This window comes from Microcebus murinus, chromosome 4 (assembly GCF_040939455.1).
Source record: "Microcebus murinus isolate Inina chromosome 4, M.murinus_Inina_mat1.0, whole genome shotgun sequence".
In the NCBI taxonomy this organism is placed as follows: Eukaryota; Metazoa; Chordata; class Mammalia; order Primates; family Cheirogaleidae; genus Microcebus; species Microcebus murinus.
The window spans coordinates 1,967,481-1,993,742 of record NC_134107.1 but is presented as its reverse complement, the minus strand read 5'-3'; the positions used below and the strand labels follow the sequence as shown (position 1 = coordinate 1,993,742).

Sequence of the window (26,262 nt, the reverse complement as noted above, 5' to 3'; positions counted from 1 at the left end):
GGTGGAGGTGGGAAGAGCATCTGTGCTTCATCGAGAAGCAGGTGCTGCCCATAAACAGCGATGAATACCTTTTATTGAACGCCTTTAACTAGGGGCCTTCCACTGTGCAGGGAACTGTAGACCCCTTTTACAGATGAGAAAATGGAGGCTCTTCAGAGCGGGAAAGCCTAAGGTCACATAGCTGGTGAGATTCTGCTCACCGCTCCCCCTCCATGAGACTTCCAATCAGGGGAGAATTTAGGAGAGCTGGATGGGGGGGAGTGGAGGAGACAAAGCCCTAAGAATTGGCCATTCTTGGGGGTGGGCAAAGAAACCACCGATTTTACTGAAATTAAGACTTTACTGGGCAGCCTCGAAGTGCCGGGGTGGTAGGCGCCTACAGCACCAGTCCTCGCTGGAGGCCACGTAGGGCCAAGGCAAGGTGGGACACCCCCCTAAGACGGCTACGCTGGCAGGCCACGCGTGGCGCTGGGGCTGGGCAGCTCAGGTGGTGTTGTCTCCATTGACGCAGGGCGTTTCGAGGGGCAGAGGCTGGCTCGGGCGCCCGGGCGTCCTGGGCGACAGCTGCAGGCTCCGGACTGCATCCTTCAGCTGGGCCTGAGATTTCTCCATGTCAGCCAGGCGGCGCTCCTGGGGGAGGCAGTGGCCGTGGGCGCGGGGCCAGGGGAGGGCTGCGCCCCAGCCCTCGCTCTGCCACCGCCCAGACCTGCCCCAGGGCTCGGACGGCAGTCTCACCAGACTTTCTAGACCGTGCCCTTCGCTTCTTGCAAGGCCGTGCTCTGGATCCAACTCCGAGGTCCTGGAGGGGGTGGGGGGGAGGAGGTCAGAGGCTGGGGAAGTCCCAGCTCTGGGTTGGACGCACAGCCAGGGACTCAGGGGGCGGAGCTTGGAGCGGAGGCGGGGTTTGTTCCGGCTTGGGGGGGCGTGGCCTGAATACGCCTCAAGCAGGGTGGGATCAGAGCCTGGAATGATTGGGACGAAAGGACCAATCAATGAATCCCTTGGGGGCGGGGCGGGGCCAGTCCTGGGTAGAGTCGTGACTGGGTGAAGGAGCATCCGGACCCGGACTTCTCCGTGTCCTCCCAGACAGGTTGAGAGGGGCCGACGGAGGGGCGGGGCCCGGAGGAGAGGCCCTGCCAGGGTCTCGAGAAAGCCTGCGCAGGTGGGCCCATCTGGGGGCGGGGCGTAGTAAGAGGCGGGGCCTGGAAGGCATGTGGAGGCGTGGCTAACGCCGGCGTGGGCGTGCCGGGCGTGGTGTGGGCGGGGCTGAGTAGGAGGCGGGGCCAGGCGCAGAGCCCGGGGACCTGCACCCGAGCGGGCCCACCTGCGGGCGCAGCGGGCGGACGGGGCGGGGCTCACCCGGCGCGCAGCCTGCGGTCCAGGTCCTGCAGCTGGCCCCGCAGCTGCTCCTGCTGCTCCGTCAGGGCCTGGATGTGGGTGCTCAGCGACTCCACGAGGCGGGACAGCACTTTCTGCTCCTCGCGCAGCGCGGCCACCTCGCGCTGCAGCTCTGCCAGCTGCGGAGGGAGGGAGGGCGGCTGTCAACCTGATCCGCAGGTCCTGCCCCTTCACCTCCCCGGAGACCCCGACCTCCCGGGCCCGAGGGCTCAGCCTCCTCACTGCCTTCCCCGTGGGGCAACCTCGCTGCAGTTTGTACGGAGGCAGGAGCCGAAGTTCAGAGAGGGGGCCGGGCTAGGCCTGGGGTCACGGAGCGCAGCGGGCTCAGGACTTGACCCCGGACTTGCCTGGCCCAGCCCAGTGTTTTCCCCAGTCCGGCCCCGCCCCTCCTCCCCTCCCTGCGCGCGGGCTTGGGCTCGGCCTCACCTTGCCGACAGGGCGGTGGGTGCCCACCGCCGGGTCTCGGTCCCGCGGCTGATCCAGGTGGCGCTGCCAGGGCACCGACGGCTTCCGAGGCAGCGAGGCGGAGGCCCCGGTCCAGGGCCGGCCGCGCGGCGCGGCGCTAGTGCGCACGGAGCCTTGGGGTGGCGGCCGGGGCCCCGCGGACGGGCGGCGGCGGGCAGGGCGCCGGGCGGGGACGCTCTGCGTGCGCTGCACTGGCCGGGGCCTCCGCGGTGGCCGCTCCTCGTCCGGCCGCGGCCGGGCCCAACTGGGCGAGCGGTGGACGCTGCGCAGGGACTGGCTCTTGGAGATGAGAGGGGTGTGCTTGGGGAGGTCCCGGGGCGCCAGGAAGCCGGGCTTTTCCCTTTCGGAGAAGCTGGGGGTGGGATGGGGGAACTCAGACTTGCCCCTGAGACGACCCATCCTGCACTCTGACCAGAAGTGATCTTGCCCCTACTGATTTCCTTCTATGGGATCCTGTTCTTTTTTTTTTTTTTTCTTTTCCTTTTTTGAGACAGAGTATCGCTTTGTCGCCCATGCTAGAGTTAGCCTCGCTCACAGCAACCTCAGACTCCTGGGCTCAAGCGATTCTCCTGCCTCAGCCTCCCGAGCAGCTGGGACTACAGGCATGCGCCGCCATGCCCGGCTAATTTCTTCTATATATATTAGTTGGCCAATTAATTTTCTTTCTATTTATAGTAGAGACGGGGTCTCACTCTTGCTCAGGCTGGTTTCAAACTCCTGACCTTGAGCGATCCTCCTGCCTTGGCCTCCCAGAGTGCTGGGATTACAGGCGTGAGCCACCCCCTGCCCGGCCTGGATCCTGTTCTTGATGGGATCATATTTTGACCTCTGACAAAATACGCTGTCCTCTCTATGACCCTGGACTTGACTCTAGTCTAACCTCTAGTCTCATCCCTGCCCTCTAGCACAATGTGGCCTTTGACCTGACCCTTTCTGCAATCTCCAATTCCAGTGGGACCCTGGCCTCGAGCTCTGCTCACATGATCCATCTTCATTCACCTGTGACCCCTACTCCTGCTCCCACCCTTCAGAACCTGGACCAGATTTGAGGTTACCTGGCATGGACCTGGGCTGGCGGCAGGGGGAGACACATTGGCACCGACACAGGTACGGGCCGGCGCTCCTCGATGGCTCGCAGGATGGTGGGCAGCGGTTCCAGGCTGTCACGGGTGGTCTGGTGAGGCATGGAGGAAGGAGGCTGAAAAGGTCTCCTGGGCCAAGGCCTCCCAGTCTTCTTGCCTCCCTACCCTGTTTCTTGGGCTCTGGGTTCAAGCCCCACCTGGTCGAGTTCAGCAAAGATCGTACAGAGCTGGGCATGCAGGACTGCCAGCTGGAGGGCCAGGTCACCGCTGCCCTGGTAACCACTGGGGGCAGCATCCACGTCCACCATGGCCACCTGGTCCAGGAAGTGTTGCATGGCTGGCCCATGTTCCTCCAGGAAGCTGTTCATGAAGCCCATGTAGGCCTCCTTCTCGCCGAACCTGAGTTGGGACCAGGCCGGGTGGGTCAGGTCAGGCACCTGCCACCCCCACACCCCCAGCGTGGCCCCCCAGCCTCCCAGGACCTACGGGGCACGGTTGGCAAGGTTCTGGATGACCTTGGCAATCAGCGTGAGGGTGCGGGCAGGGCTGGGTGCCGGGTGTTCCGGTGCCAGGTCAAAGAGGCTGGGCGACAGGATGGCGGGGCAGAGGAGCCGCAAGAAGAGGGACGCACACACTAGCCGGGGGCCCAGCGCCTCGGAGCCACGCGCTTTGCAGGCTTCTCTCCAGCCTGAGAACACCATGCCCAGCTCTGCAGGGAACCAGCTGGGGCGGAAGAGGCAACGGTCAGAGGGGAGGGCATGGGCATAAAGGTCAAGGTCGTAGGGTCAGGGGTCAGGGGGCCAGAAACCAATGCATTACTGGTCCACGGTCCTCCAGGAGTCTATTTATGAAGCCCATCTGGCCTCCTTCTCAAGGAACCTGGGATCTGGGTCCCAGGATTGGGAGCATCCGAGACAATGATGCTTGGGGTTGTGGGTCCACTTGGGGGGCATGGCTTATGGTGTACTTATGGTGCTCTCTGGAGACAATATTCTTAGAGTTGGGGGTACCGGGACACGTGAAAACAGAGGTCATGAGCTTGGGACGCAGTTATTATTGGACATGAGCTTGAGGTGCCAGGGTGCACAGTAAGAAGTAGGATGGGGGTTCCAGGGTCACCTAGGGTGAGAAGTCTCTGGATGGAAGTCAGGGATTAGTCATGCAGGTTAAGCTAGGGTCAGAGGTCAAGGGATTGGAATCCCAGGTTTCCTGTGATCAGTTGCATAGGATTTGAGGTATGGGATCACTTAAGGTCAGGGGTCACGATATTAGGGGTATGGCATCATCTGGAATCTGAGGTCATTAACTCGGGCCAGTGGCATAGCATTGGGGGTAGGGCAGCCAGATGTAGCAAATAAAACTGCAGGGCACCCCGCTAAACCTGACTTTCAGATAAATGAGTAATTTTTATTGATATTATATATATTTTTTTATCTCTATAATTTTACTTATTATAATTTTTATCTACATTTGGAACATGCCCAATACATAAACTTTATTTATTTGGTATGTCCCAAATATTGTGTCGAATTTAAGTGACCATCCTACATCTTATCTGGCAGCGCTAATGGGGGAGTCCCGGTTGGCACGACAGGCAGGGGTGGGTTAGGGTGCTGTGCCCCCGATCCTTACTCATAGGAGTGGACGATGGTTTCCAAGACCTGCTCACAGCTGCTTCGAAGTCGGGCCTGGTGCTCAGGCAGCTCTGAGGCTGGGCACTTGCTGGGATCCACCTCGCAGTCCTCAGTGGAGGCACAGAGACGCCCCACAACCTGCCCTGCAGCACAGCACAGCCAGGTAGGAGTGGGGGCCGTGACCACCAGCCCCCTCCACACCCAGCCTCTAAGCCTATCTGCAACTTGTTCTGGAGGCATCTAACATCTGAGGGAGCTCCCCGTTCTCCCTAGGATCCTAGCACCCCCAAATCACCACCCACTACCAAAATCCAGGCTACCCAAGGACTCCTAGAACTCCTCCCAGGTCCCCCAGCACTCCCCCCCACCCCAGTGGACACTGGGACTCTCCCCCTTCCAGCTCACCCAGGGTCTTTTGGAGGTAATCCTGGGCCACCAGCTTCATGTACTCGTCGATGGCCTTGGTGGCCAATGTGTTTTCCCGGAACAGCAGCGCCTCACGGCCCCCACAGCGCGCCAGCTCAGCGGTGCCCAGGTCTGTCACCAGTACCTGGGCAAGGCAGGCGTCACGTTGTGCCGAGCGCACATTGACCCTCGGCCTGTCCCTCAAACATGGGGCACAGGTCTCACCCTTTGTAGCTGTTCCCCTCAGTCTGGGGGCTCATGACCCAGGCTGGAACTCTCTGCCCCTCCCTCACAACAGAAACTTTCAGCGACGAGGCTGAGTTGAGGCCCCGCCCCTTACAGGTGCAACCCAGGTCCCGCCCTTCAAGGTGCCCCGCCCCTACAGGTGCAACCGAGGCCCCGCCCTTAAAGCTGCCCCGCCCCTTACAGGTGCAACCCAGGTCCCGCCCCTCAAGGTGCCCCGCCCCTTACAGGTGCAACCCAGGCCCCGCCCTTAAAGCTGCCCCGCCCCTTACAGGTGCAACCCAGGCCCCGCCCTTCAAGGTGCCCCGCCCCTTACAGGTGCAACTCAGGCCCCGCCCCTCGAGGTGCCCCGCCCCTTACAGGTGGAACACAGCCCCTGCCCTTCAAGGTGCCCCGCCCCTCCCAGGTGCAACTCAGGCCCTGTACCCCGGAGCCCGCTGTCCGTCCACCCCTGGTCACCCCGGTCCGCTCCGTCGCGGCGACGCACCTGTGCCCGGCCGGTGGCCCGCAGCACGCGCACCAAAGCGGCCGCCAGCTCCTCCTTGGCCTGCGCAGGCAGCGCGGGCTCAAGGGCCCCGCAGAGGCGCTCGTAGTGGAAGGTGAGGAATTCCGCCAGCTCCTTGTAGCGCTCGGACGGCAGCACGCGCAGGCGTCGCGCCCGGATCCGCGCCCGCAGCGCCGCTCCCGCCGGCGCCCCGAGCAGCGGGAACCAGCGCTCCCGGCCCGCGGCCGGCGCGCGCGGGACCTCCAGCTCCTCCAGCGGCAGCGCCACGCGACCGAGCACCGCGGCCCCCGGGCCCGCGCCGCGCAGCCGCAGCGACAGGCGACGCGCGGGCGGCAGCGCCTCGAAGTGGAAGCGCTCGGCCCAGAAGAGCTGGCCCGGGCCGGCCCGCGGTGCAGTGCGCGCCAGCAGCACGCCGTCCAGCCACAGCTCGGCGCGCACGCCGGGTGTCCCCGCCGCCGCCCGGGGCAGCCCTTTCGCCTCATGCACCCACACGCTCAGCCACGTCTCTTCCCGCTCCACGTTGTCCTGCGCATGGGAGGGGGCGGGAGAAGCGTTTCGGAGGCGCTGGCGCTCGGAGGAGGGCACCGCAGGTGAAGCGCGGGGCGCCGAACCCGGTGCGCCAGGTCCCCGGGGAGCCCGCTGGGCCCTTGGGGAAAAGGATGGGCCCACGGGAGTCCCGAGGTGGCTGAGCGGAAGCCTTAGATCGGGGCTCCAGGGTACGCAAGGGTGGTCGCGGAGTGAGGACTGCGCGACTACCGGGCAGCCAGGGCTTTGGGCAAGAGCACGGCCGGGACTGAACAGAAGGGGCGCGCCGGTCGGTGGACCGGGCGTCCTGGAGCCGCTGCGAAGGTGTGGGCGGGCAGGTGTGTGGGTGGGGGTTAGGGAGCCACCCGGGCTTGGGTAGGACGGAGAGGGCGGGCCAGTCCTGGGGGCTGGGTCTCCGTGTCCCTCTTTTCTGGGGCAGTGACCTGGGTGGGCTGGAAGTGGCGACGAAGGTCCTCGATCCAGCGGTCTCTCTCAGCGGCAGAGCGACAAGAGAAGCAGCGGCTTCCGCCCGCCCACGTTACCTGTTGGGGCGGAGAATCCGAGGGTGTGGTTGAGTCCAAGAGCCGAGAGGAAGGGACAGAGGTGACACCGAGGTGGAGGGCGGCCTGCACTTACCTGGAAGCAGTGGGGCTCCCCGAGGAGGCTGGGGTGCACTGGCCAGACCTGCACGTCCCGCTGGGCACCCAGGTCTAGCTCGGAGAGAGTGGCCAGCGATTCCCTAGAGCCCAGGGCACTGGGGGGTCTGGGCAGGGGACAGGTGCCCAAGCGGTCATTCCTCCCTCTTCCTCCCACCCCCGCGGCCTGAAGGGAGGGTGGAGGAAGCCCGAGGCGGACTGGAGCATAAATTGGATCCTGTCCCTCCCAGACCAGGGTGTTGACTCAGTTTCCACCCCATTTTAGAGGTATTGGGTCAGGCTCTGTCCCCGCCCCTCCACCAACGGCTGGCTCCACGCCAGGGCCTTTCGGTGGCCCTAGCATCACCTGACATGGGGCAGAACACAGAGGTGGCCACAGGGGATGTTTGGTGAAGCTCAGAATGACAGGCCGGGGGCGGGGTGGGGGGGAGGAGAGCACACGGTTGACCCCCCCCAGCCCCTCCGGCCCCTCGGAGACCCTTACCCATCCCGGGAGACATTGGCCCCCAGCTCCGACCTGGACTTTTTCTTCTCTTTCAGCCTCTTGAGCAACCCCTGTGGGGGAGGGGATGTCAGCTGGGCAGAGCCCTGCGGTCCTTGGTCCTTCCTCAGATCCCGCCCTCCCGGGGTGTCCCAGAGGATCTGCTGGTCTCGGGGACCAAGGTCAGACACTGCGCTTTCCTGCATTCTCTACTGACCACTCCGGAGCAGCCTAAGAGGAAGGCTCTCCTTTAATTGCCATGTTTTGTTTTTGTTTTTGTTTTTGTTTTTAAGACAGAGTCTCACTCTGTTGCCCAGGCTAGAGTGAGTGCCGTGGCGTCAGCCTCGCTCACAGCAACCTCAGACTCCTGGGCTCCAGCGATCCTCTTGCCTGAGTCTACCCAGTAGCTGGGACTACAGGTGTGCGCCACCACGCCCGGCTAATATACACACACACACACACACACACACACACACATATATGTGTGTGTGTTTAGTTGGCCAATTAATTTCTTGGTTTTTTTTTTTTTTTTTTTTTTTTTTTTTTAGTAGAGACGGGGTCTTGCTCTTGCTCAGGCTGGTCTCGAACTCCTGACCTTGAGCGATCTGCCCGCCTAGCCCTCCCAGAGTGCTGGGATGACAGGCGTGAGCCACCACGCCCGGCCTTTAATTGCCAGATATGTGACAGATAAGCACTCTGAGGCCCAGACAGGGTGAGTGACCTACCCCAGGTCACCCAGCTCTGAGCGTCTGGGGGTCTTTGCTTTCCCTAGCCCCCACGGGCCGCCTCACCCGAACGTTGTGGACCTGGTTGGGGCCAGCAGCCTCCGGCTCCGTCTTCCCGGGGATCCGATCTGAGGGATCAGAGGTGGGAGGTGAGGGGTTGGCATCGTCTCACCTTCCCCCCCGGGGCCCCAGCGCCTCACACCCTCCAGGCCTACCTGGGTCTCTGGGGGTCCCCAGGGCCGCGTGGATGCTGCCCTCCGAGCCAGCGCTTCCCATCCGGGCCCTCCGAGGACCCTGCTCCCCAAAGAAGTGGGCGGTCAGGAAGGGGAGGCAGACCCCCGCCCCCATTTTCCTTGCTCCCGCCCCCGCCTCTGCTCCGTGCCCCCCTTGTCCTCCCTCCCGGCCCTGCCCACCTGCCCCTCCTACCTCCTCCTCGCCCCCAAGTAGCACGAGCTTCCCGTCCAGCAGGGAGAAGCCCCCGATGTCCCACACGGGCACGTCGGGCGTGGGGGCCTCCGGGATGTGCTGGGCAGGGGGCTCCGGCGCCGGCGCCGGCCCTGGGAAGAGGGGGAGGTGCTGGGGGGCCCGAGAGTCCTTTCCTCGTCCTGCAGGACACCTCGTCCCTTTACTGAGGCTCACCAGGGGCTCCCTCCCGGGTGCCTGCCCCAAGCCCAGCAGCCACGTCACGCTGCGCGACCTCAGGCAGGTCTCCCCACCTCTCTCTGGGCCTTGTCCCCAGCGACCACCACGAGCAGTGGACACAGGACCACCTACTATGTGCCCAGGACTGTGTCTGCCACTCCACACGCCTGCTCTCATCTGACCCTCCGTAAAGCCATTCCAAGGGCTTTCATCACCGAGGCCCAGAGAGGTCAAGTGACTCGCCCAGGGTCACACAGTTTGTGAGTGGCTGGGCTGGGCATTAGACAGGCATTCTTCTCTTAATCAAGACAGTAGGGGCCGGGCGCGGCGGCTCACGCCTGTCATCCCAGCACCCTGGGAGGCCGAGGCGGGCGGATCGCTCAAGGTCAGGAGTTCGAAACCAGCCTGAGCAAGAGCGAGACCCCCGTCTCTACTGAAAAATAGAAAGAAATTAATTGGCCAACTAAAAATATATAGAAAATATTAGCCGGGCACGGTGGCGCATGCCTGTAGTCCCAGCTACTGGGGAGGCTGAGGCAGGAGGATCGCTTGAGCCCAGGAGTTTGAAGTTGCTGTGAGCTAGGCTGACGCCACGGCGCTGTAGCCAGGGGGCAACAGAGTGAGACTTGTCTCACAAAAAAAAAAGACAGTAGGTAGGTCCAAGAGTTTGAATAAAAGGACAGGAGCCTTGGTTCTTTACATACATAACTGACCTAAGGTGGAAAGTATTCGAAGTTTAAGAAGAGAACAGCAAAAGGTCAGGGTAGGGAGAGGCCTCTTTCTTGGGGAAGGGGGGGAGGTTGCTGGGCGGTCAGGGAAGGCCTCGCAGAGAGAGTGAGTCTGGTCTGCGCTGGGCTGGAACAGCAGGTGGGGCCGTGACGATCGGGGATGGAGGGGAAGCTGGCAGGAATAGCTTGAGCAAAGACTGGGACAGAACAAGGCCCAGGGAAATGAAAAGTCAGAAAGAGGCTCGCTCAAGGGCTCGGAAGCCGGAAGGTTTGGGGAAGAGATTGGTGCAGGGTCTTGGGTGCCAGTGGGAGGAGCTGGGCTTTTAACCTGGGGGCAGTGGGGAGCCACGGGAGGTATTTGAGCCGGTGAGGAGCAGGTCTGCTTGTTAGAGGTCTCCCTCTGGACCCTGCGGAGTGGGTGAGACCTGACAGCCCGGAGGGGGTTGCAGAGATGCCTTTGCAAACTGGGCGTGTGGGTGGTTAGAATTAAACGGGTTTCCAGGAAATGGGAGGGGCTGCACCGACCCTCGCAGATTACCTGCTTCCTTGTTTTGCCACCAGGTGCAATAGTGGCACCCACTTGTGGATGGATCCCTTAGCATACGCTGGGCCCCGGCCGAGCGCCACAGTCCTGAGCGCTAATCCTGGACATTCACCACCCTTCTAGATCCCTCTGGTGACACTGAGCACCAGCTGTCACTTTCTCTGTCCGTCACCGCCAGTATACTCCGAGCTCCACCGGGCAGGGCGCGCCACCTGTCTTGCTCACCCCTGTGTCCTCGGAGCCTGAATCAGGGCCCAGCGCACGATCTGTGCTCAGTAAACCTCTGCTTGAATGGATGGAGGAATGCGAACAAATGGAACGATAATACGCCCTTCAAGGTAGGGGTCTTTATTCCCATTTAACTGGTGGGAATGCTGAGGCTGGGGAGGCGTAGGAACCGAGACAGGGAGGCCAGAAGGCAGGAGAGGAGGAGGGAGCCCAGGTGGGTTGGAGGAGAGACCCACTGGGGCCAAGAGCCATTTGGCATCTGGACGGCACCATGATGGGCCTCTTCCCTGCCCCTTCCTCAGTCAGGGCCCCCTGCCCACAGGTCCCTGGCGACTCCTCCCAGCCCTCTTTAGGGAGAAAGGGGGAAGAGGGCAGCGGGGGGCCCCCAGCCACTTCCTGCTGGGCTTTTGCGCTCCCCACAACTTCCTGTGTCTGCAGGGCTCCAGGCAGACGGAACCCGGGCATCCGGCCTCCCGGCGCGGCCCGGGGCTCCGAGCGGCGGTGTCACGTACCTGGGGCCTCGGGCTCCGGCTGCGGCTCGGGCGGGGCGTGCCTGTGCACCCCCCAGAGGGTCTTGGACAGCCGGAGGCGACTGGAGCGCGACTCCTTCGGGGGCGCGGAGAGCACCCGGCGGAACAGCGATCGCGCGGCCGGCTGGCTGCTGACGGCGGGCTCCTGGTGGCTCAGTGCTCGGCCCCAGCCCGCGAGGCGGCCCCAGCGGGACCCCGCGGCCGCCCCCTTCTCCGCGCCGCCCCCCGTGTGCCAGCGGTAGGAAGTCAGCGGGGAGGGGGCCGCGGGCTGGGGCTGGGAGGCCTGGCTTGGCGACGGCGGGTCCATGGCGGGGGTTCCTCCTGGGGGATGAGCAGGTGACAGTCCCGCCCAGTGTCTGCCCACCCACCGCCCTCGCCTCGGCCCCCTCTCGGTTCTCAGCTCTGCCCCCAGGGAACCCCACCTTGGGGCCCACGCGCACGCCCTCGCTCACCTTGATTTCCTGACCGGCCCCAGAATCAGCAGCCGTCTGCACCCTGCCTGGCTTCCTCCCGCCGAAGCCAGCTCCACGTGACCCGGTCTGGCCCACCCCGCCCGCCGCCCCGCAGCCAGGCTGGGAGGGTAGTCAGGGCAGGATGCTGGGGGCAGAGTAGGCGGGGGAGGGCGAGCAGGTGGTGGTGGCAGAACAGGCTTCTGGCAAGAAGCACCCAGAACCCCTCACTGACCGGGAGGCAGCAAACGCCCCTCGCTCGGAGCCTCAGTTGCCTTCTCTGCAAAATGGGCACATTGCTGAACACACGCTGGCGAGAATACCGAGCACCTGGAACTCGCACGCTCTGCTGGCCAGAGTGTGGGCCGAGTCGCCTGTGACCCGCTAGCGCTGCTAGCCGGGTGTCCTCTGACCCAGCCCGTCCGCTGCTAGACAGGTGCCCGACAGACATGCCGGCCAGCGCTCTTCGTGACTGTCCCAAACTGGAAACGAGCCATGTGTCCGTGGATGGCAGGACGAATAAACCGTGGTTGCTTCTCGAAGCAGGATTCCATGCAGCGACGAGAACGCACAGACCACTGCATACACTGAACTGCGATGAATCACAACAAAGGCTGAGCAAAACCAGAAACCAAAAACCAGTGAAGGGTACACGCTGTCCGATTGCATTCATAGAAAGTTCCAGAGCAGGTGAACCTATTTTTTACACGCCGGGATATTGGCTTCCTTTGGAAGGTGCTAGTTACTGGGGCGGGGGCTTCTGGGAGCTGGCCGTGTTTATTATTATTATTTTTGTTTTTTTTTTTGTTTTTTTTTTTTTTTGAGACAGAGTCTCGCTTTGTTGCCCAGGCTAGAGTGAGTGCCGTGGCGTCAGCCTGGCTCACAGCAACCTCAAACTCCTGGGCTCGAGCGATCCTTCTGTCTCAGCCTCCCGAGTAGCTGGGACTACAGGCATGCGCCACCATGCCCGGCTAATTTTTTTATATATATATCAGTTGGCCAATTAGTTTCTTTCTATTTATAGTAGAGACGGGGTCTCGCTCTTGCTCAGGCTGGTTTTGAACTCCTGACCTTGAGCAATCCGCCCGCCTCGGCCTCCCAGAGAGCTAGGATTACAGGCGTGAGCCACCGCACCCGGCCTATTATTTTTATTTATGGAAGTGAAATGTACATAAGTTGAATGTGTCCTGTTTCTTGGTCTGGGTGCTGGTTTCATGGGTGTGTCCCGTTGTGAAAATTTATCATGCTGTACATTTTGGTGCATTTTCCTGTGTCTCTGTTATGCCTCAATAAATCTTCACTTGAAAAGGGAGGTGGGTAGCCCGGGCACGGTAGTTTGAGCCTGTAGTCCCAGCTACTTGGGAGGCTCAGGCGGGAGGATGGCTTAAGACCAGGAGTTTAAGGCTGCAGTGAGCTATGATGACGCCACTCCAGCCCGGGCAACAGAGCGAGACCCTGTCTCCCCAACCCCTCCAAAAAAAAAAAAAAAAAAGGAGAGAGAGAGGTGCGTAAATGCTGTTCTGAGGAATAGATGAGTCAGCCCAATGCTGTCCCAGGAACTAGAAAAAGACAGAGTGGGTTTGAGTGACAGTTGGCCCCTCTCAGTGCAACCTCAGGCAAGTCACTTCCTTTCTCTGAGCCTTGGTTTGCTTGTTTGTACAAGATGATACCATCGATTTCAAAAAGTGCGCCATGTGAGCCTTTGTCCAGTTAAACAGGTATTTCCTGAGTGCCTACTGTGTGCCAGGGGCTGGAGAAGCCATGGGGTGGGGGACTGAATAAACTTGGTTCCCGCCCCTCCTAGAGCTCACATACACACCAGCGAAGGAGGGAGATCCCCAACTCAAGCACGGGACATTTCTAGCTGGTGAAGAGGATTTGGAAGGAAATAGGCAGATTGGAGTAGAGGCTGAGCAGAAGTGCTTCTCTTTGAGCCCGGGGGGAAAAAATCAGGGAGGGCTTCCCGGAGGAGGTGACAATTTGCGACCATTTGCATCTGGCAGATGGAGCCATTCTGCCCATGTAACAAGCAGCCCCAGCGTGCCGATGAATGAACATGTCCCCCGAGAGCAGCCCTCAACTAATCGCCGATGGGAATCAGTGTGTAAACACCCCAGCTCTCTCACCCCTTGAGTGGTTGCCCACAGTGGAAACTCACTTGATAACTCCTCCTTTCCTGGCTGCCTTCCCTCCCCTCCCATCCCCAGCACCTTGTTCCCAAGCTGCTAAGTCCTGAGACCACCTCTAGCTAAACTACATGTGCCGGAATCCTCGCCTCAGGCTCTGCTTCTGGGCAAACCCCAACTAAGACACTGTGATTGAACACTCAGAGAGACTGTCTTTTCCATGGCCTCTTTATTTATTTATTTGAGACAGAGTCTCACTCTGTCGCCTGGGCTAGAGTGGCGTGGCGTCAGCCTCGCTCACAGCAACCTCCAACTCCTGGGCTCAAGCGATCCTCCTGGCTCAGCCTCCCGAGTAGCTGGGACTACAGGCATGCGCCACCATGCCCGGCTAATTTTTTCTATATATTTTTAGTTGTCCAATTAACTTCTTTAGATTTTTTTAGTAGAGATGGAGTCTTGATCTTGCTCAGGCTGGTCTCAGACTCCTGACCTTGAGCGATCCTCCCGCCTGGGCCTCCCAGAGTGCTGGGGTGACAGGCGTGAGCCACCGCGCCCGGCCCGCATGGCCTCTTTACTGGGGCTCTGTGGCCGCCGGGGCCAGGGCGGGCGGCTCCCTCCTGGATCTCTCAGAGGTCCTCCTGGCAGTTCTTGGCTTCACAATCTAGAAAAGACGAGACAGTGTGAGGCTTGGGGGAGGGGGAGGTGGCTAGGTCTGCCCTCCTCGCTTGTGGAACCCTGGTGGGGGAGGGGACAGGGACCCAAAGGGTAGGAGTGGTAACAAAGCCACCTGCAGGAGGGCCAGGACGGGCAGAGCAATAATAGCCTAACGAAACGGAGCAGCGGCGGGCAGGTGGCGTGAGGTTATCCAGGTGTGATTAGAGAGGCGTTTTAGGGATGAGGGTCAGGGGCTTGGATGACGTCATCGGGCCAAGGTCGTGCTGGCGGGGGGGACCGAGGCAGCTCCAGCGGAACAAGCGTCCTCAGGGCTGAGACTGTCCGGGCGGAGGGTTGCGACACGGGGCCAGGGGCTGGACAGAGGTTGTGCGGGCAAAGGGTCACAGGGCAGGCTAGCGCTGTATGGACAGAGGGCCCTTGGGCAGGGGGCAGGGGGGACGCCAGGGTCGGGCGGGTGGCCGAGGTGGCGCGCGCGCAGGGCGGACTCACCGCTCGGAAGTGCGGCCAGGTGCTCAAGCGGCGGAAGAGCGCGTCGCCGGGGCAGTGGGTGCGCACCAGCTGGCGGTGGCCCAGCGCGGCGTAGTGGGGCCGCAGGAGCCCGGCGCGCACCGCGCAGCTCGGGAGCTCGTCGCGCACCGTGCGCAGCGCGGCCTCGGAGGGCAGCGCCGCCGTGTAGTTGCCCACGATGGCCACGCCGAAGCCGAGCTGGTTGTGGCCGAGCGTGTGCGCGCCCACCCAGTGCCAGCCGCGGCCCTCGTACACGTAGCCGTCGGAGCCCACCACGAAGCTGCGGAGGGGCCGGGAAGGAGGAACCGCGCGGCGTGAGGGTCGCCGCGCCCGGATCCCGCCCCCTGTGCCGAGCGCCACCGACCCCAAGTCCCGCGCGGTGGCACCGCCTCTGTCACGTCCGGCTCCGTCCCACTCTCACCCAGAGGGGCACCCCCGGAACCGTCCTGTCTCTCTGGGCCCGCCCCTTGGCACTGGCCACGCCCCTTTCCCCGACCCTGCCCCTCCGCCTTTTCCCAAGTCCAGCTCCTGCGCGGTCCAGAGCCCTCTCCTGTCTGAGCCCGCCACCGTCCTGCCCCCGACTCGGACCCTGCCCCACGCCCCGCCCCTCCCCCAGGTCCCTCCCCCAGTCCTAGTTCTCTCCCCTGACTCTAGAGTCCCGCCTTGTCCCGATTCACGGCCCCTATTAAGGCCCCCCGCCAGTCTGGGCCATGCCACCTCTCCAACTGGACCCCCTCCGTCTGAACCCCCTCCTCCTTGCTGCCCGCTTTCCGCGGCTCCAGGCCCCGCCCCCGAGCCGGGCCCCGCCCACGCATGCCCCGCCCCTCCGCGTCGGCCCCGCCCACCTGTAGCCGATGTCTTCCCATCCGTTCCCGTCCTGGTGGAAGCGCTGCATGGAGCGCATGTCGGCTGCGCAGCGCGCGAAGTCGGTGCAGGGCTGCGCGGGCTCGTACGTGTGGTGCACGTACAGGAACTCGAGCGGCAGCTGCAGCGGCTTCGGGCTGCCCCGGTACGGCGCCGCCTCCCAGAGACAGCGCGGGTGGATGGCCGGGCATCCTACGAACAAGGGGGTCCCAGGCCGGCGTCAGCAAGCGTCTCTCTGCCTGCGCCTGCATGCCCCTTGGAGGGCACAGTGGCCCCGGGGCGCAGTGGCTCACGCCTGTCATCCCAGCACTCTGGGAGGCCGAGGCGGGAGGATCGTTTGAGGTCAGGGGTTGGACACCAGCCTGAGCAAGAGCGAGACCCCGTCTCTACTAAAAGTAGAAAGAAATTTAGCCAAACAACTAAAAATCGAAAAAATGAGCCGGGCATGGTGGCGCATGCCTGTAGTCCCAGCTACTCGGGAGGCTGAGGCAGGAGGATCACTTGAGCCCAGGAGCCCGAGGTTGCAATGAGTTATGATTGCACCACTGCACTCCAGCCTGGGCAACAGAGTGAGTCCCTCTCTCTCTCTCTCTCAAAAAAAAAACCCCAAAAACCAGATGAACTCCTAATCATCCCTCAAAGCCCAACTGTAGCTTTTCCTCATCTGCACAGCCGTCCTGCCCCACCCCACCCCCACCATAGGGTTTATTGCCCCCTTTGGGCTCCCTAGCCTTGCACTCCCTTGCCCACATGGGGCTGGGAGTGCATGCATCTGTGAGAGGGAGGGTCACTGGGGGCAGGGGCTCCTCACCCAGGAAGTCCTCAGTGAACTCCTTGGCAGCCCGGCTGGCCAGCCGGGCCAGCTGTTCTTGGGTCATGTCCCGTAGCGTGGAATGTATGGGCCGCAGCTTCTGCATCAGGGCGAGGACCCCCCACACCTGCGGGGCCAGGGTGGCGGCGGAAATCAGAGCCGTCCCTTTCTGCCGTCGGAAGTTGCTGCGCAGCCCGGGGTCTCCGGACACGCCCGCCGGCCCGTAGTACTGGCGCAGCAGGCTGCTGAGAGGTGCCCGGGGCTCCGGGGCCTGGCTCAGGTAGTCCCCAAGGAGGAACCCATCCAGGGCGCCATTGAGGAAGGCCACGCTGAGGAGGGGCGCCCTGGGGTCCAAGGCGGTGAAGAGGCGGGGGTTAGACAGCTTGTCCCAGCAGCCCTCGGTTCCCAGACCGGGGCGGCTCCAGTTCTGGGGGCCGTAGAGGAAGCCCAGGCCCAGGGTTCTGGCCAGCGTGACCGCCAGGAGGCTGTCCACGGTAGCCGGAGGCCCGGCCCCGGCACCTGGCGAGGCCGCTGGGCAGTCCGGAGCTCCGGCACCTGCAGGGCTGGCACCTGGAGAGGCACCCCCGAGTCCCCCCGGGGAGGGGGCCGTCACGTCTGGAGCGGGGGCCCCAACGAGGTCTGGAGGGGCAGCCGTGCCGCCCAAGGTCAAGTTCACGGCCCTGCGCCCCTGCAGCCCCGCCTCCAGCCCCGCCAGCAGGGGCTCCACGGCCACGGTGGAGCCATCGGGTGTCAGCACCACCCCGTACGGGTTCTCGTCCCAGGCGCCGTACTGGGCCACGGCCTCCGCCAGGCCTTGCAGCTCCGGGCTCAGCGGGGAGGGGCCCAGCTCCGCCGTGGCGCAGAAGCTCTCGGGCCCCAGCAGGGAGCAGTAGAAGTCATGCTGGGAGCCGTTGCTCCCCAGCGACAGCACCCAGGCCGGGGCGCTGAGGCTGCGCTCGGTGGCCGGCGCCTTCTGCTCGAGTTCCTCCAGGACCCGGACCACGGAGTCCATAGTCAGGGGCAGGGAGGCTGCGGGAAGAGAGGACCTGTCAGCCCTGCAGCCCAGCCCCACCCAGTCCCCAGCCTCCTGGTCTGATTCCACATCTTCCCCCTGCTCCCGGACTCCCCCCTCCCTCGTCTGAGAGCCCCGGGGACACCCCCCCCCCGTCTTAGTATAGGTGAAGAAACCGAGGCACGCAGACTCTTGCCTACTGGTTAAGGAGCTTAGACTGTCTGTGAGCACTGGGGAGCCATGGTAGGCTTAAGAGCAGGAGAGGGACATGGCCAGCCTGGCATTCTAAGGCGGTTCCTTTGGCTGCCAAAGGGGAATGGACTTTTCAGGGTGCGAGGGTGGTGAAGGGGAGACGGTGGGGATGGTGAGTGATGGCAGTGGCCGAAGGCAGGTGGTGGCAGTGTCGTGGACAAAAGTGGGGAGAGCCCCCCCCAAATCTTGAGAGGGAAAGAAGGACAGGGTTTTGGTGCTGGGTCTGGAGTGGGGGGTGTGAGCATGAAAGGTAATGGGAAGAATGCCCAGGGGGAGCGTCAGGGGGGCTTGCGCCATGTGGGGGCAGTCAGTGGCTGAACCTGGAACCTAGAAGTGCGAGGTCACCTGGCCCCAAGCCGGGTCCAGGACGGGTAGTTAAATAACAGCTCACATTCAGCAAACATTTGCTGTGTTGCACACACTGCCCGAGGTGGCCACAGCTCATTTAATCTTTTTCTTTTTTTTTTTTTTTTTTTGAGACAGACTCTTACTCTGTCGCCCCTGCTAGAGTGCCGTGGCATCAGCCTCGCTCACAGCAACCTCCAACTCCTGGGCTCAAGCAAGCCTCCTGCCTCAGCCTCCCGAGTAGCTGAGACTACAGGCATGTGCTACCATGCCTGGCTAAATATATATATTTGAGACAGAGTTTCACTTTGTTGCCCAGGCTAGAGTGAATGCCCTGGCATCAGCCTTGCTCATAGCAACCTCCAACTCCTGGGCTCAAGCGATCCTCCTGCCTCAGCCTCCTGAGTAGCTGGGACTACAGGCTCGGCTAATTTTTTCTATATATTTTTAGTTGGCCAATTTTAATTAATTAATTAATTAATTTATTTATTTATTATATGTTAAATTTTCTTTCTATTTATAGTAGAGACGGGGTCTCGCTCTTGCTCAGGCTGGTTTTGAACCCCTGATCTTGACCGATCCGCCTGCCTCGGCCTCCCAGGGTGCTAGGATGACAGGCGTGCGCCACCCAGCTCGTTTGATCTTGACGACCCCTGTGAGGCAGGTCCTGTTAGCCCCTGTCCGAGCCTGTTTGTGCTGCGGCAACACAATACCTGGGCCTGGGTGGTTTACAAAGAACAGAAACGTGTTTCTCACAGTTCTGGAGGCCGGGAGGTCCAAGGCCAAGGGGTTGGTATCCGGGACTTCCGAGCATCCGGAACTGTACAGAAATAAACGCCTGTCCCCTACGAATTACTCAGTCTCAGGCATTCTGGCAGAGCAACGCGAATGGACCGAGACCAGCCCCCTTTTACAGGTAAGGCATCTGAAGCACAGAGAGGTTAAGTTGCCTGCCTAAGGTTGCACAGCAAAGAAGCAGCAGAGGCAGGATTTGAACCCAGGAAGTCTTAATCTCCACACTGTGCTGTGTAGAATCCAGGCTCCCCTCCAGACAGCCCGCACTGTCATTCCGCTACGGCTTTGTTCTTCTCCGCCCAAAATGCCCTTTCCTGCTTCTCCACCAAACGCCATTCTTCTTCTTGTCCCAGTTCCCATCTATGTCTCCTCCTCCAGGAAGCCTTCCCTATTTTTTGCTCCTCAGGAGCTCCAGGTCCTTCTCCTCAACCCCTGCCCTGACCCTATGGGGTTGGGAACATCTGGATCCTCAGACTGGAGGTGACCTGGGAGCCGGGGCGCCCCGGGGTCTCCGGCCCCGGCCCGTCCACTGCCCGACGCAAAAAGCAGGGCACCCCTCCACGGAGTGAGAGCCCCGGCCCCGGCCTCTGCCCTCGCACCCACCTGTCCCCGGCTCCGGCCGCAGCAGCAATCCGAGCAGAACCCAGAGGACACCCTGGACCGTCATTGCGGGCCTGCAGCCTGCAGGGGACATGCCCGCTCGACCTCCGCGGAGAACTCCGGCGGTTGGTTCTGGAAGGCGGCAGGCCTGGAGGGCTGGGCAGGGCTCCCGGCCGCGGTCGAAGTCCAGCGGTGAACGGCAGAGCCGTCAGGGTCAGAGGCAGCCGCGGGGCTGTGGGGCAGGGAGTCTGGGGTCAAGGTCATCTGAGACCCGAGGTCTCCCCCAGCCTGTCCCATTGTCCCTCCCAGGCTGAGACCAAGGGTCAGGAAGCCAGGCCCATGCCAGGAGGGCATCTGGAGGCCACGAAGCTCAGACTCCAGCAAACTCTGCCCATTCTCGGGACAAGGTAGACTGAGGCCAATCCCAAGAGCCCTGCCACCTCCCCGCAGCGACAGCTCTGTAGCTGCTGCTGGCCACCAGAGGGGACTCTCCGCTGCCGGCTCGCTTGGCTGGCAAGACCAGGTTTGCTGGGGGAGGGGAGGGAAAGAGGGGCCTCCAGTTGGCTCTGCCTCCTGGTTTCTTTGCCTCCGACACTTGGGCTCAGGCAGAGGACAGGTGCGGGGTGGGGGGTGGGGGGTAGGGGGGTTGGGGACCGTTTTCGCCGAGGCCTGCTCCAAGCCCACAGGGAGCAGGAGATGTCGCCTCTCATCCGGTGGGTTCCAGCCCCCGATCCCAAGCCACCAGAGGTAGCAGAGAGCAGGGCTTGGGTGTCCCCGGCTTTGTCCTGGGAGCTGGCGTCCGGGCTTACTTGGCGTGGCAGTGAAAGGTCCTTCCTCTTCCCCAGGTGCCGGTGGTGGCCGAGTGCTGCCTGCCTGTGGGTCTGGCTCCCCTTTATTCTGGGGCCAGGTGGGGTGTCAGGTGGGGCGGGCCGCTGCGCATGTCAATTGCTTGCCTGTGGGCCGCCCACCCCAAAACCCGCCGGAAGGAAGCGGAGTTTCCCGGAGCCCCGCTGGCAGAGGACTCAGCCCTGGGCGGGACTCGGGGCGGGTCCGAGAATGCCCAGCCTGAGCCAGGCCTGGGATTCCCCGGAAGGCCACCGCGGGGCATTGCTCACACCCCAGCTGGGGACTCTGGCTGGGGACACGGCGCTGAGGGACAGTGTCAATGAGACCAATCCCCGGGGGAGTCAGAGACGATGTCCTCCTCCAAGCCTGGGTTCCCAGGGATTTTGGGGGGTGGGGGCTCTGCCTGGTAGAACCACAGGGAGGATGACCAGGGCTGGGTGTCCCCCAGGGCAGGGACAGGCGAGGTGTCCTTGCCCGTGCAGAATTTAAGGCAGCGCTGAAAATCTCCGTCAACAAGATAAATAAAATTTTTGGACACTTTATTTATTTTGAGACAGAGTCTCGCTCTGTGGCCCAGGCTAGAGTGAGTGCCGTGGCGTCAGCCTCGCTCACAGCAACCTCAGACTCCTGGGCTCAAGCGATCCTCCTGCCTCAGCCTCCCGAGTGGCTGGGACTACAGGCATGCGCCACCATGCCCGGTTGATTTTTTTCTATGTGTTTTTAGTTGGCCAATTCATTTCTATTTTTAGTGGACACAGGGGTCTCGATCTTGCTCAGGCTGGTCTCAAACTCATGAGCTCAAACCGTCCTCCCATCTCGGCCTCCCAGAGTGCTGGGATGACAGGCATGAGCCACCGAGCCCGGCCTCTTATTGTTGACTTTTAAGATTTTTTTTTTTAATTTATTTTTTATTTTGGAGACCAGTCCTTTCCCAGATGGGTCTTTTGCCGGTATTTTCTCCTGGTCGGTGGCTCGTCTTCTCATCTCTTCAGATAAATCATTGTTTTAGTGCAATGTCCTAAAAATTCAACACGAATGCAGAGCACCGCTGATGAATACAGTGCTAAGATCTCTTCTCTTCTCTTCTCTTCTCTTCTCTTCTCTTCTCTTCTCTTCTCTTCTCTTCCCTTCCCTTCCCTTCCCTTCCCTTCCCTTCCCTTCCCTTCCCTTCCCTTCCCTTCCCTTCCCTTCCCTTCCCTTCCCTTCCCTTCCCTTCCCTTCCCTTCCCTTCCCTTCCCTTCCCTTCCCTTCCCTTCCCTTTTCTTTTCTTTTCTTTTTTTTTGAGACAGAGTTTCACTTTGTTGCCCAGCCTAGAGTGAGTGCTGTGGCGTCAGCCTCACTCACAGCAGCCTCAGACTCCTGGGCTCAAGCGATCCTCCCGCCTCAGCCTCCCAAGTGACTACAGGCATGCGCCACCATGCCCGGCTAATTTTTTCTATATATATTAGTTGGCCAATTAATTTCTTTCTATTTATAGTAGAGACAGGGTCTCGCTCTTGCTCAGGCTGGTCTCGAACTCCTGAGCTCAAGCAATCCTCCCGCCTCGGCCTCCCAGAGTGCTAGGATTACAGGCGTGAGCCACCGCGCCCGGCCATGCTCCTCTGTTCTCCCTCCTGACAGGGGTTGTGGGGGGCCCTTGTGGTTTTATTTAATCCCTGCCCCCCATTTATCCTCATTTTACCCAGTGGGAAGCTGAGCTCAGAGAGGTTAGGGAACTTGCCCAAGGTCTCACAGCTAGAACCCAGAATAGGGTGCGACACCAAACCCAGTGCGTGATTCCAATATCCCAGGCTGAGGCTGCCAGGGCGCCAGCCCAGGCTTGGGTCAGACGGGAGTAATTATGACCCTTCCCGATGGGGAGACGTTGGAGGACTGGCCTCAGACAACTTCACACCCAGGAATTCCTGGGCCAGCCAGCCCGGCACTGTTGATTTCCTTTTAAAGCTGGGAGTCGGGGCAGAGGCTGAGCTGTGCCCAGCCAAGGGCATGTCCCAGGTGGCCGGCATTTTCCGCAGGGTCTACCTGGGATGTGTGACCTTCTGGGGCGGAACTCTTCCTCCAGGAAGCCTTCCCGATTGCCCCCTTTCTTTCTCCCAGCTCTGTGGCTTGGGGTTCCTTCGTTTGTCCAAGGCCTGGGCTTGCAGGGCTGGGACTGTCTCTGTCTGATTCCGTCTGTCCCAGGCTAGGAGGCGCCAGGTTCTCTGGGGGGGGCGGTGCTCGGAAGCGCGGGGCACAGGCTCAGGACCCAGTGGGCGGCAGGGAGGGGTTGCTGCATGCACGGAAACCCAGACCCCACTGAGGGTGCGGGGTCAGTCTGGGGGTGGGGGTGGGCCCCGAAACACACGCGCCCACATGCCGACACGCCTGGGCCGGGCCGGCCCGGGAGGCCCCGGGAAGGCCGGGAATCCCGCAGTGAATCACTCCCCAGCCCGGTGTCCCTCCCACCTGCCGGGGGAGGCGGAGGCCGCTGCAGGCTGCGGCAGACCAGGGCTGTCCCCAGAGCAGCCCCTGACCAGGGCGTGGGGCCAGCTGTCTCGGGCCCGGCCTTGGCACAGCCCGGCGCCCGGCCGCCCCGGCGGGGCTGGGACCCGGCCAGGGGAGAAGGAGCCGGGGACAGGGCTGGGCGTGGGGTCGAGTTCAGAGTCGGTCCCCTGTGCTAGCACTGATGTCACCCTGACAGTCACAGCGGAAACAGCCGTCTGTGGGGAGCTCTGAGCTAATATTTTAGCTGCCTGTGTTTTTTTTTTTTTTTTATTCCACTCTGTGTTTTTTGTTTGTTTGTTTGTTTGTTATGTAGAAACAGGGTCTCCTCTGTTGCCCAAGAGATCCTCCCGCCTCGGCCTCCCGAAATGCGGGGATGACAAGCCTGAGCCGCCGCGCCCGGCCCGGCTCTGGGTTTGTTAAGGGATGACACGGAGCAGGAGTCAGCAAACCACAGCCTATCAGCCGGGATGTCTGTTTTAATCATTTTTTTGTTTTGTTTTTTCAACACATGCCAAAACTATTTTTTTTTTTTTGAGATGAAATTCACCTACCATAAAATTCACCACTGTAAATTGTGCCATTTAGTGGCATTTAGTATACTCGAGATATGCAGGCTCGGCGAGGTGGCTCACTCCTGTAATCCCAGCACTGTCGAAAGCCGAGAAAGGAGGAATGCTTGAGGCTGGGAGTTTGAGACCAGCCTGGGCAACATAGCGAGACCTCCGTATCTACAAAATTAAAAAAAAAAATCAGCCGGGCACGGTGGCTCACGCCTGTAATCCCAGCACTCTGGGAGGCCGAGGGGGGCGGATTGCTCATGGTCAGGAGTTCGAAACCAGCCTGAGTAAGATCGAGACCCCGTCTCTAGTATAAATAGAAAGAAATTAATTGGCCAACTAACATATATAGAAAAAATCAGCCAGGCATGGTGATGCATGCCTGTAGTCCCAGCTAATTGGGAGGCTGAGGCAGGAGGATTGCTGGAGCCCAGGAGTTGGAGGTTGCTGTGAGCGAGGCTGACGCCACGGCACTCACTCTAGCCTGGGCAACAGAGCGAGACTCTGTCTCAAAAAAAAAAAAAAAAATATTAGCCAGGGGCCCGGCACAGTGGCTCATGCCTGTAATCCTAGCACTCTGGGAGGCCAAGGTGGAGGATCGCTTGAGGTTAGGAGTTTGAGACCAGCCTGAGCAAGAGTGAGACCCTGTCTCTACTAAAAATAGAAATATTAGCCAGGTAGGGTGGTGCGTACCTGTAGTCCCAGCTACTTAGGAGGCTGAGGCAGGAGGATCGCTTGAGCCCAGGAGTTGGAGGCTGCAGTGAGCGAGGCTGACGTCACAGCACTCTAGACAGGGCCACAGAGTGGGAATGTCTTAAAAAAAAAAAAAGAAGTTTGCTGATCCCTGTTGAGCTGCTTTATACTATTAATAGCTTAAACAAGTGGCTTTCCCTTTAGTCCTCATTTTGTTCATCCTTAAAATGGGAGAATAGTGCCAGGTGTGTAGGGTTCCTGTGACTGTGAAGGTTAAACAAGGTGATACTGGTACAGGGCTTAGGGCAGTGCCTAGCATGTGGAAAGCACTGGGTGAGCTGGGGACAGTGGCGGCCTGAGCTCCTGCTGCCTCCCTCACCTGCCCTCAGCCTCCCCAGCAGAGGCTCCACCCAGGCCACGGGAATAATCCACCCAGTTGTGATCATGGCTGGACTCCAATGTCCTCGAGGAGTCCAGACTCACAGGCATTTATTATTTCTGCATCTGGGGCACCTGTCCAATCCCAGGGCTTCCCCACTGGCCCCTCACCTCCCCCAGCTGTCAGCCGGGCCTCCGGGCTGGGCCTCCAGCCAGTCTCCAAACCACAGCCCCATCATGAGAGCCGGGGTCGGCCATCCCCAGAACTGGCTGAACCCAATTCACCAAAGGGGAAAAAAAAGCCAAGTCGTGATGCGAGCCGCTGATCCCACAGCCTGCAGTCCCCAGCGGGCGGATGTTGATGTCGGTCGCATCTTTCCGGGAGGGCAGAGGCGAGATCTGATCTCTCGGGCGCTTGGCCCTGGAACTGGCGGGGAAGGAGTTTTGCAACGGAGGACGTGGGGTTATTGCAAAGAGGGGGTGGGCTCAGCCCCCGGCAGTGTGGAAGCCGCCAAGAATGGGTGTGGGGTGAGGCCGGGCGCGGTGGCTCACGCCTGTAATCCCAGCACTCTGGGAGGCCGAGGCGGGTGGATTGCTCGAGGTCGGGAGTTCGAAACCAGCCTGAGCAAGAGCGAGACCCCGTCTCTACTATAAATAGAAAGAAACTAATTGGCCAACTAATATATATAGAAAAAATTAGCCGGGCATGGTGGCGCGTGTCTGTAGTCCCAGCTACTCGGGAGGCTGAGGCAGGAGGATCGCCTGAGCCCAGGAGTTTGAGGTTGCTGTGAGCGAGGCTGACGCCACGGCACTCACTCTAGCCTGGGCAACAAAGCGAGACTCTCTCTCAAAAAAAAAAAAAAAAAAAAAAAAAGAATGGGTGTGGGGTGGATGGGACCAGATGTTGGCGCTCTCCCTGGGGGAATATTCTCCACGGGTTCCTAGCTGTGATTTCCCTGCTCAAGGGGACACAGGGCACGGGGCTGAGGACTTTACACATACTTTGTTAATATGAAGAATTCCAAACACAAGGCCGGGCGCGGTGGCTCACACCTGTCATCCCAGCACTCTGGGAGGCCGAGGCGGGAGGATCGCTCGAGGTCAGGAGTTGGAAACCAGCCTGAGCAAGAGCGAGACCCCGTCTCTACTATAAATAGAAATTAATTGGCCAACTAAAAAATATATAGAAAAAATTAGCCGGGCATGGTGGCACATGCCTGTAGTCCCAGCTACTCGGGAGGCTGAGGCAGGAGGATTGCTTGAGCCCAGGAGTTTGAGGTTGCTGTGAGCGAGGCTGACGCCACGGCACTCACTCTAGCCTGGGCAACAAAGCGAGACTCTGTCTCAAAAAAAAAAAAAAAAAAAAAAGAAGAAGAATTCCAAACACAAGGCCAGGCTCGGTGGCTCATGCCTGTTATCCCAGCACTCTGGGAGGCCGAGGCGGGAGGATCGATCGCTCAAGGTCAGGAGTTCAAAACCAGCCTGAGCAAGAGCGAGACCCCGTCTCTACTAAAAATAGAAAGAAATTAATTGGCCAACTAAAAAGTATATAGAAAACATGAGCCGGGCAAGGTGGAGCATGCCTGTAGTCCCAGCTACTCGGGAGGCTGAGGCAGGAGGATCGCTTGAGCCCAGGAGTTTGAGGTTGCTGTGAGCCAGGCTGATGCCACAGTACTCTAGCCCGGGCAACAGAGTGAGACTCTGTCTCAAAAAAAAAAAAATTAAGAAAAAAAAAAAAAAGAATTCCAAACACATTCACAAGGTAGGGAGAATTATAAGTTGAATCCCTGTGTATACCCATTACCCAGCTGGCAACAGGGGCCGCGTCACGATGTATTTAATTTCTTTGACACTCCGCCCACGGTCTCTCTTTTGAGATATTATCTACTGTCAACGATCAGTGCCAAGATCTGTAAGTTCATTAGCAGCTACAACGCAGTGAGAGTTACATGATGTTGTTCCTCCTTCCTATTAGCGGGCACACTTTTACAAGGAAAAACAGTTGGCCGGGCGCGGCGGCTCACGCCTGCGATCCCAGCTCTCTGGGAGGCCGAGGCAGGAGGATCGCTTGAGGTCA

The 26,262-nt window shown here is 60.7% G+C and overlaps 2 protein-coding genes across 2 annotated transcripts; both read right to left on the bottom strand.

The window, feature by feature from the left end:
* Positions 1 to 320: 320 nt before the first annotated feature.
* RASAL3 (RAS protein activator like 3) lies at positions 321 to 11,159 on the bottom strand. Its single transcript, XM_076001484.1, has 17 exons — positions 10,774 to 11,159; positions 8,546 to 8,676; positions 8,335 to 8,413; positions 8,186 to 8,247; positions 7,398 to 7,468; positions 6,894 to 7,020; positions 6,701 to 6,799; positions 5,715 to 6,257; positions 4,985 to 5,129; positions 4,578 to 4,722; positions 3,432 to 3,668; positions 3,143 to 3,344; positions 2,919 to 3,037; positions 1,825 to 2,215; positions 1,360 to 1,517; positions 736 to 799; positions 321 to 630 (listed from the first exon to the last, which is right to left on the bottom strand). The coding sequence occupies exons 1-17, from the start codon at positions 11,096 to 11,098 to the stop codon at positions 484 to 486; spliced, it is 3,045 nt and encodes a 1,014-aa protein (XP_075857599.1). The 5' UTR covers positions 11,099 to 11,159; the 3' UTR covers positions 321 to 483.
* Positions 11,160 to 13,576: 2,417 nt separating this feature from the next.
* On the bottom strand, positions 13,577 to 20,167 carry PGLYRP2 (peptidoglycan recognition protein 2). Its single transcript, XM_012758439.3, has 6 exons — positions 20,037 to 20,167; positions 19,231 to 19,459; positions 16,224 to 17,252; positions 15,394 to 15,604; positions 14,531 to 14,828; positions 13,577 to 14,027 (listed from the first exon to the last, which is right to left on the bottom strand). Exons 2-6 carry the CDS (start codon positions 19,319 to 19,321, stop codon positions 13,938 to 13,940), a joined length of 1,719 nt encoding a protein of 572 aa, XP_012613893.3. The 5' UTR covers positions 19,322 to 19,459; positions 20,037 to 20,167; the 3' UTR covers positions 13,577 to 13,937.
* Between the last annotated feature and the right edge of the window lie 6,095 nt (positions 20,168 to 26,262).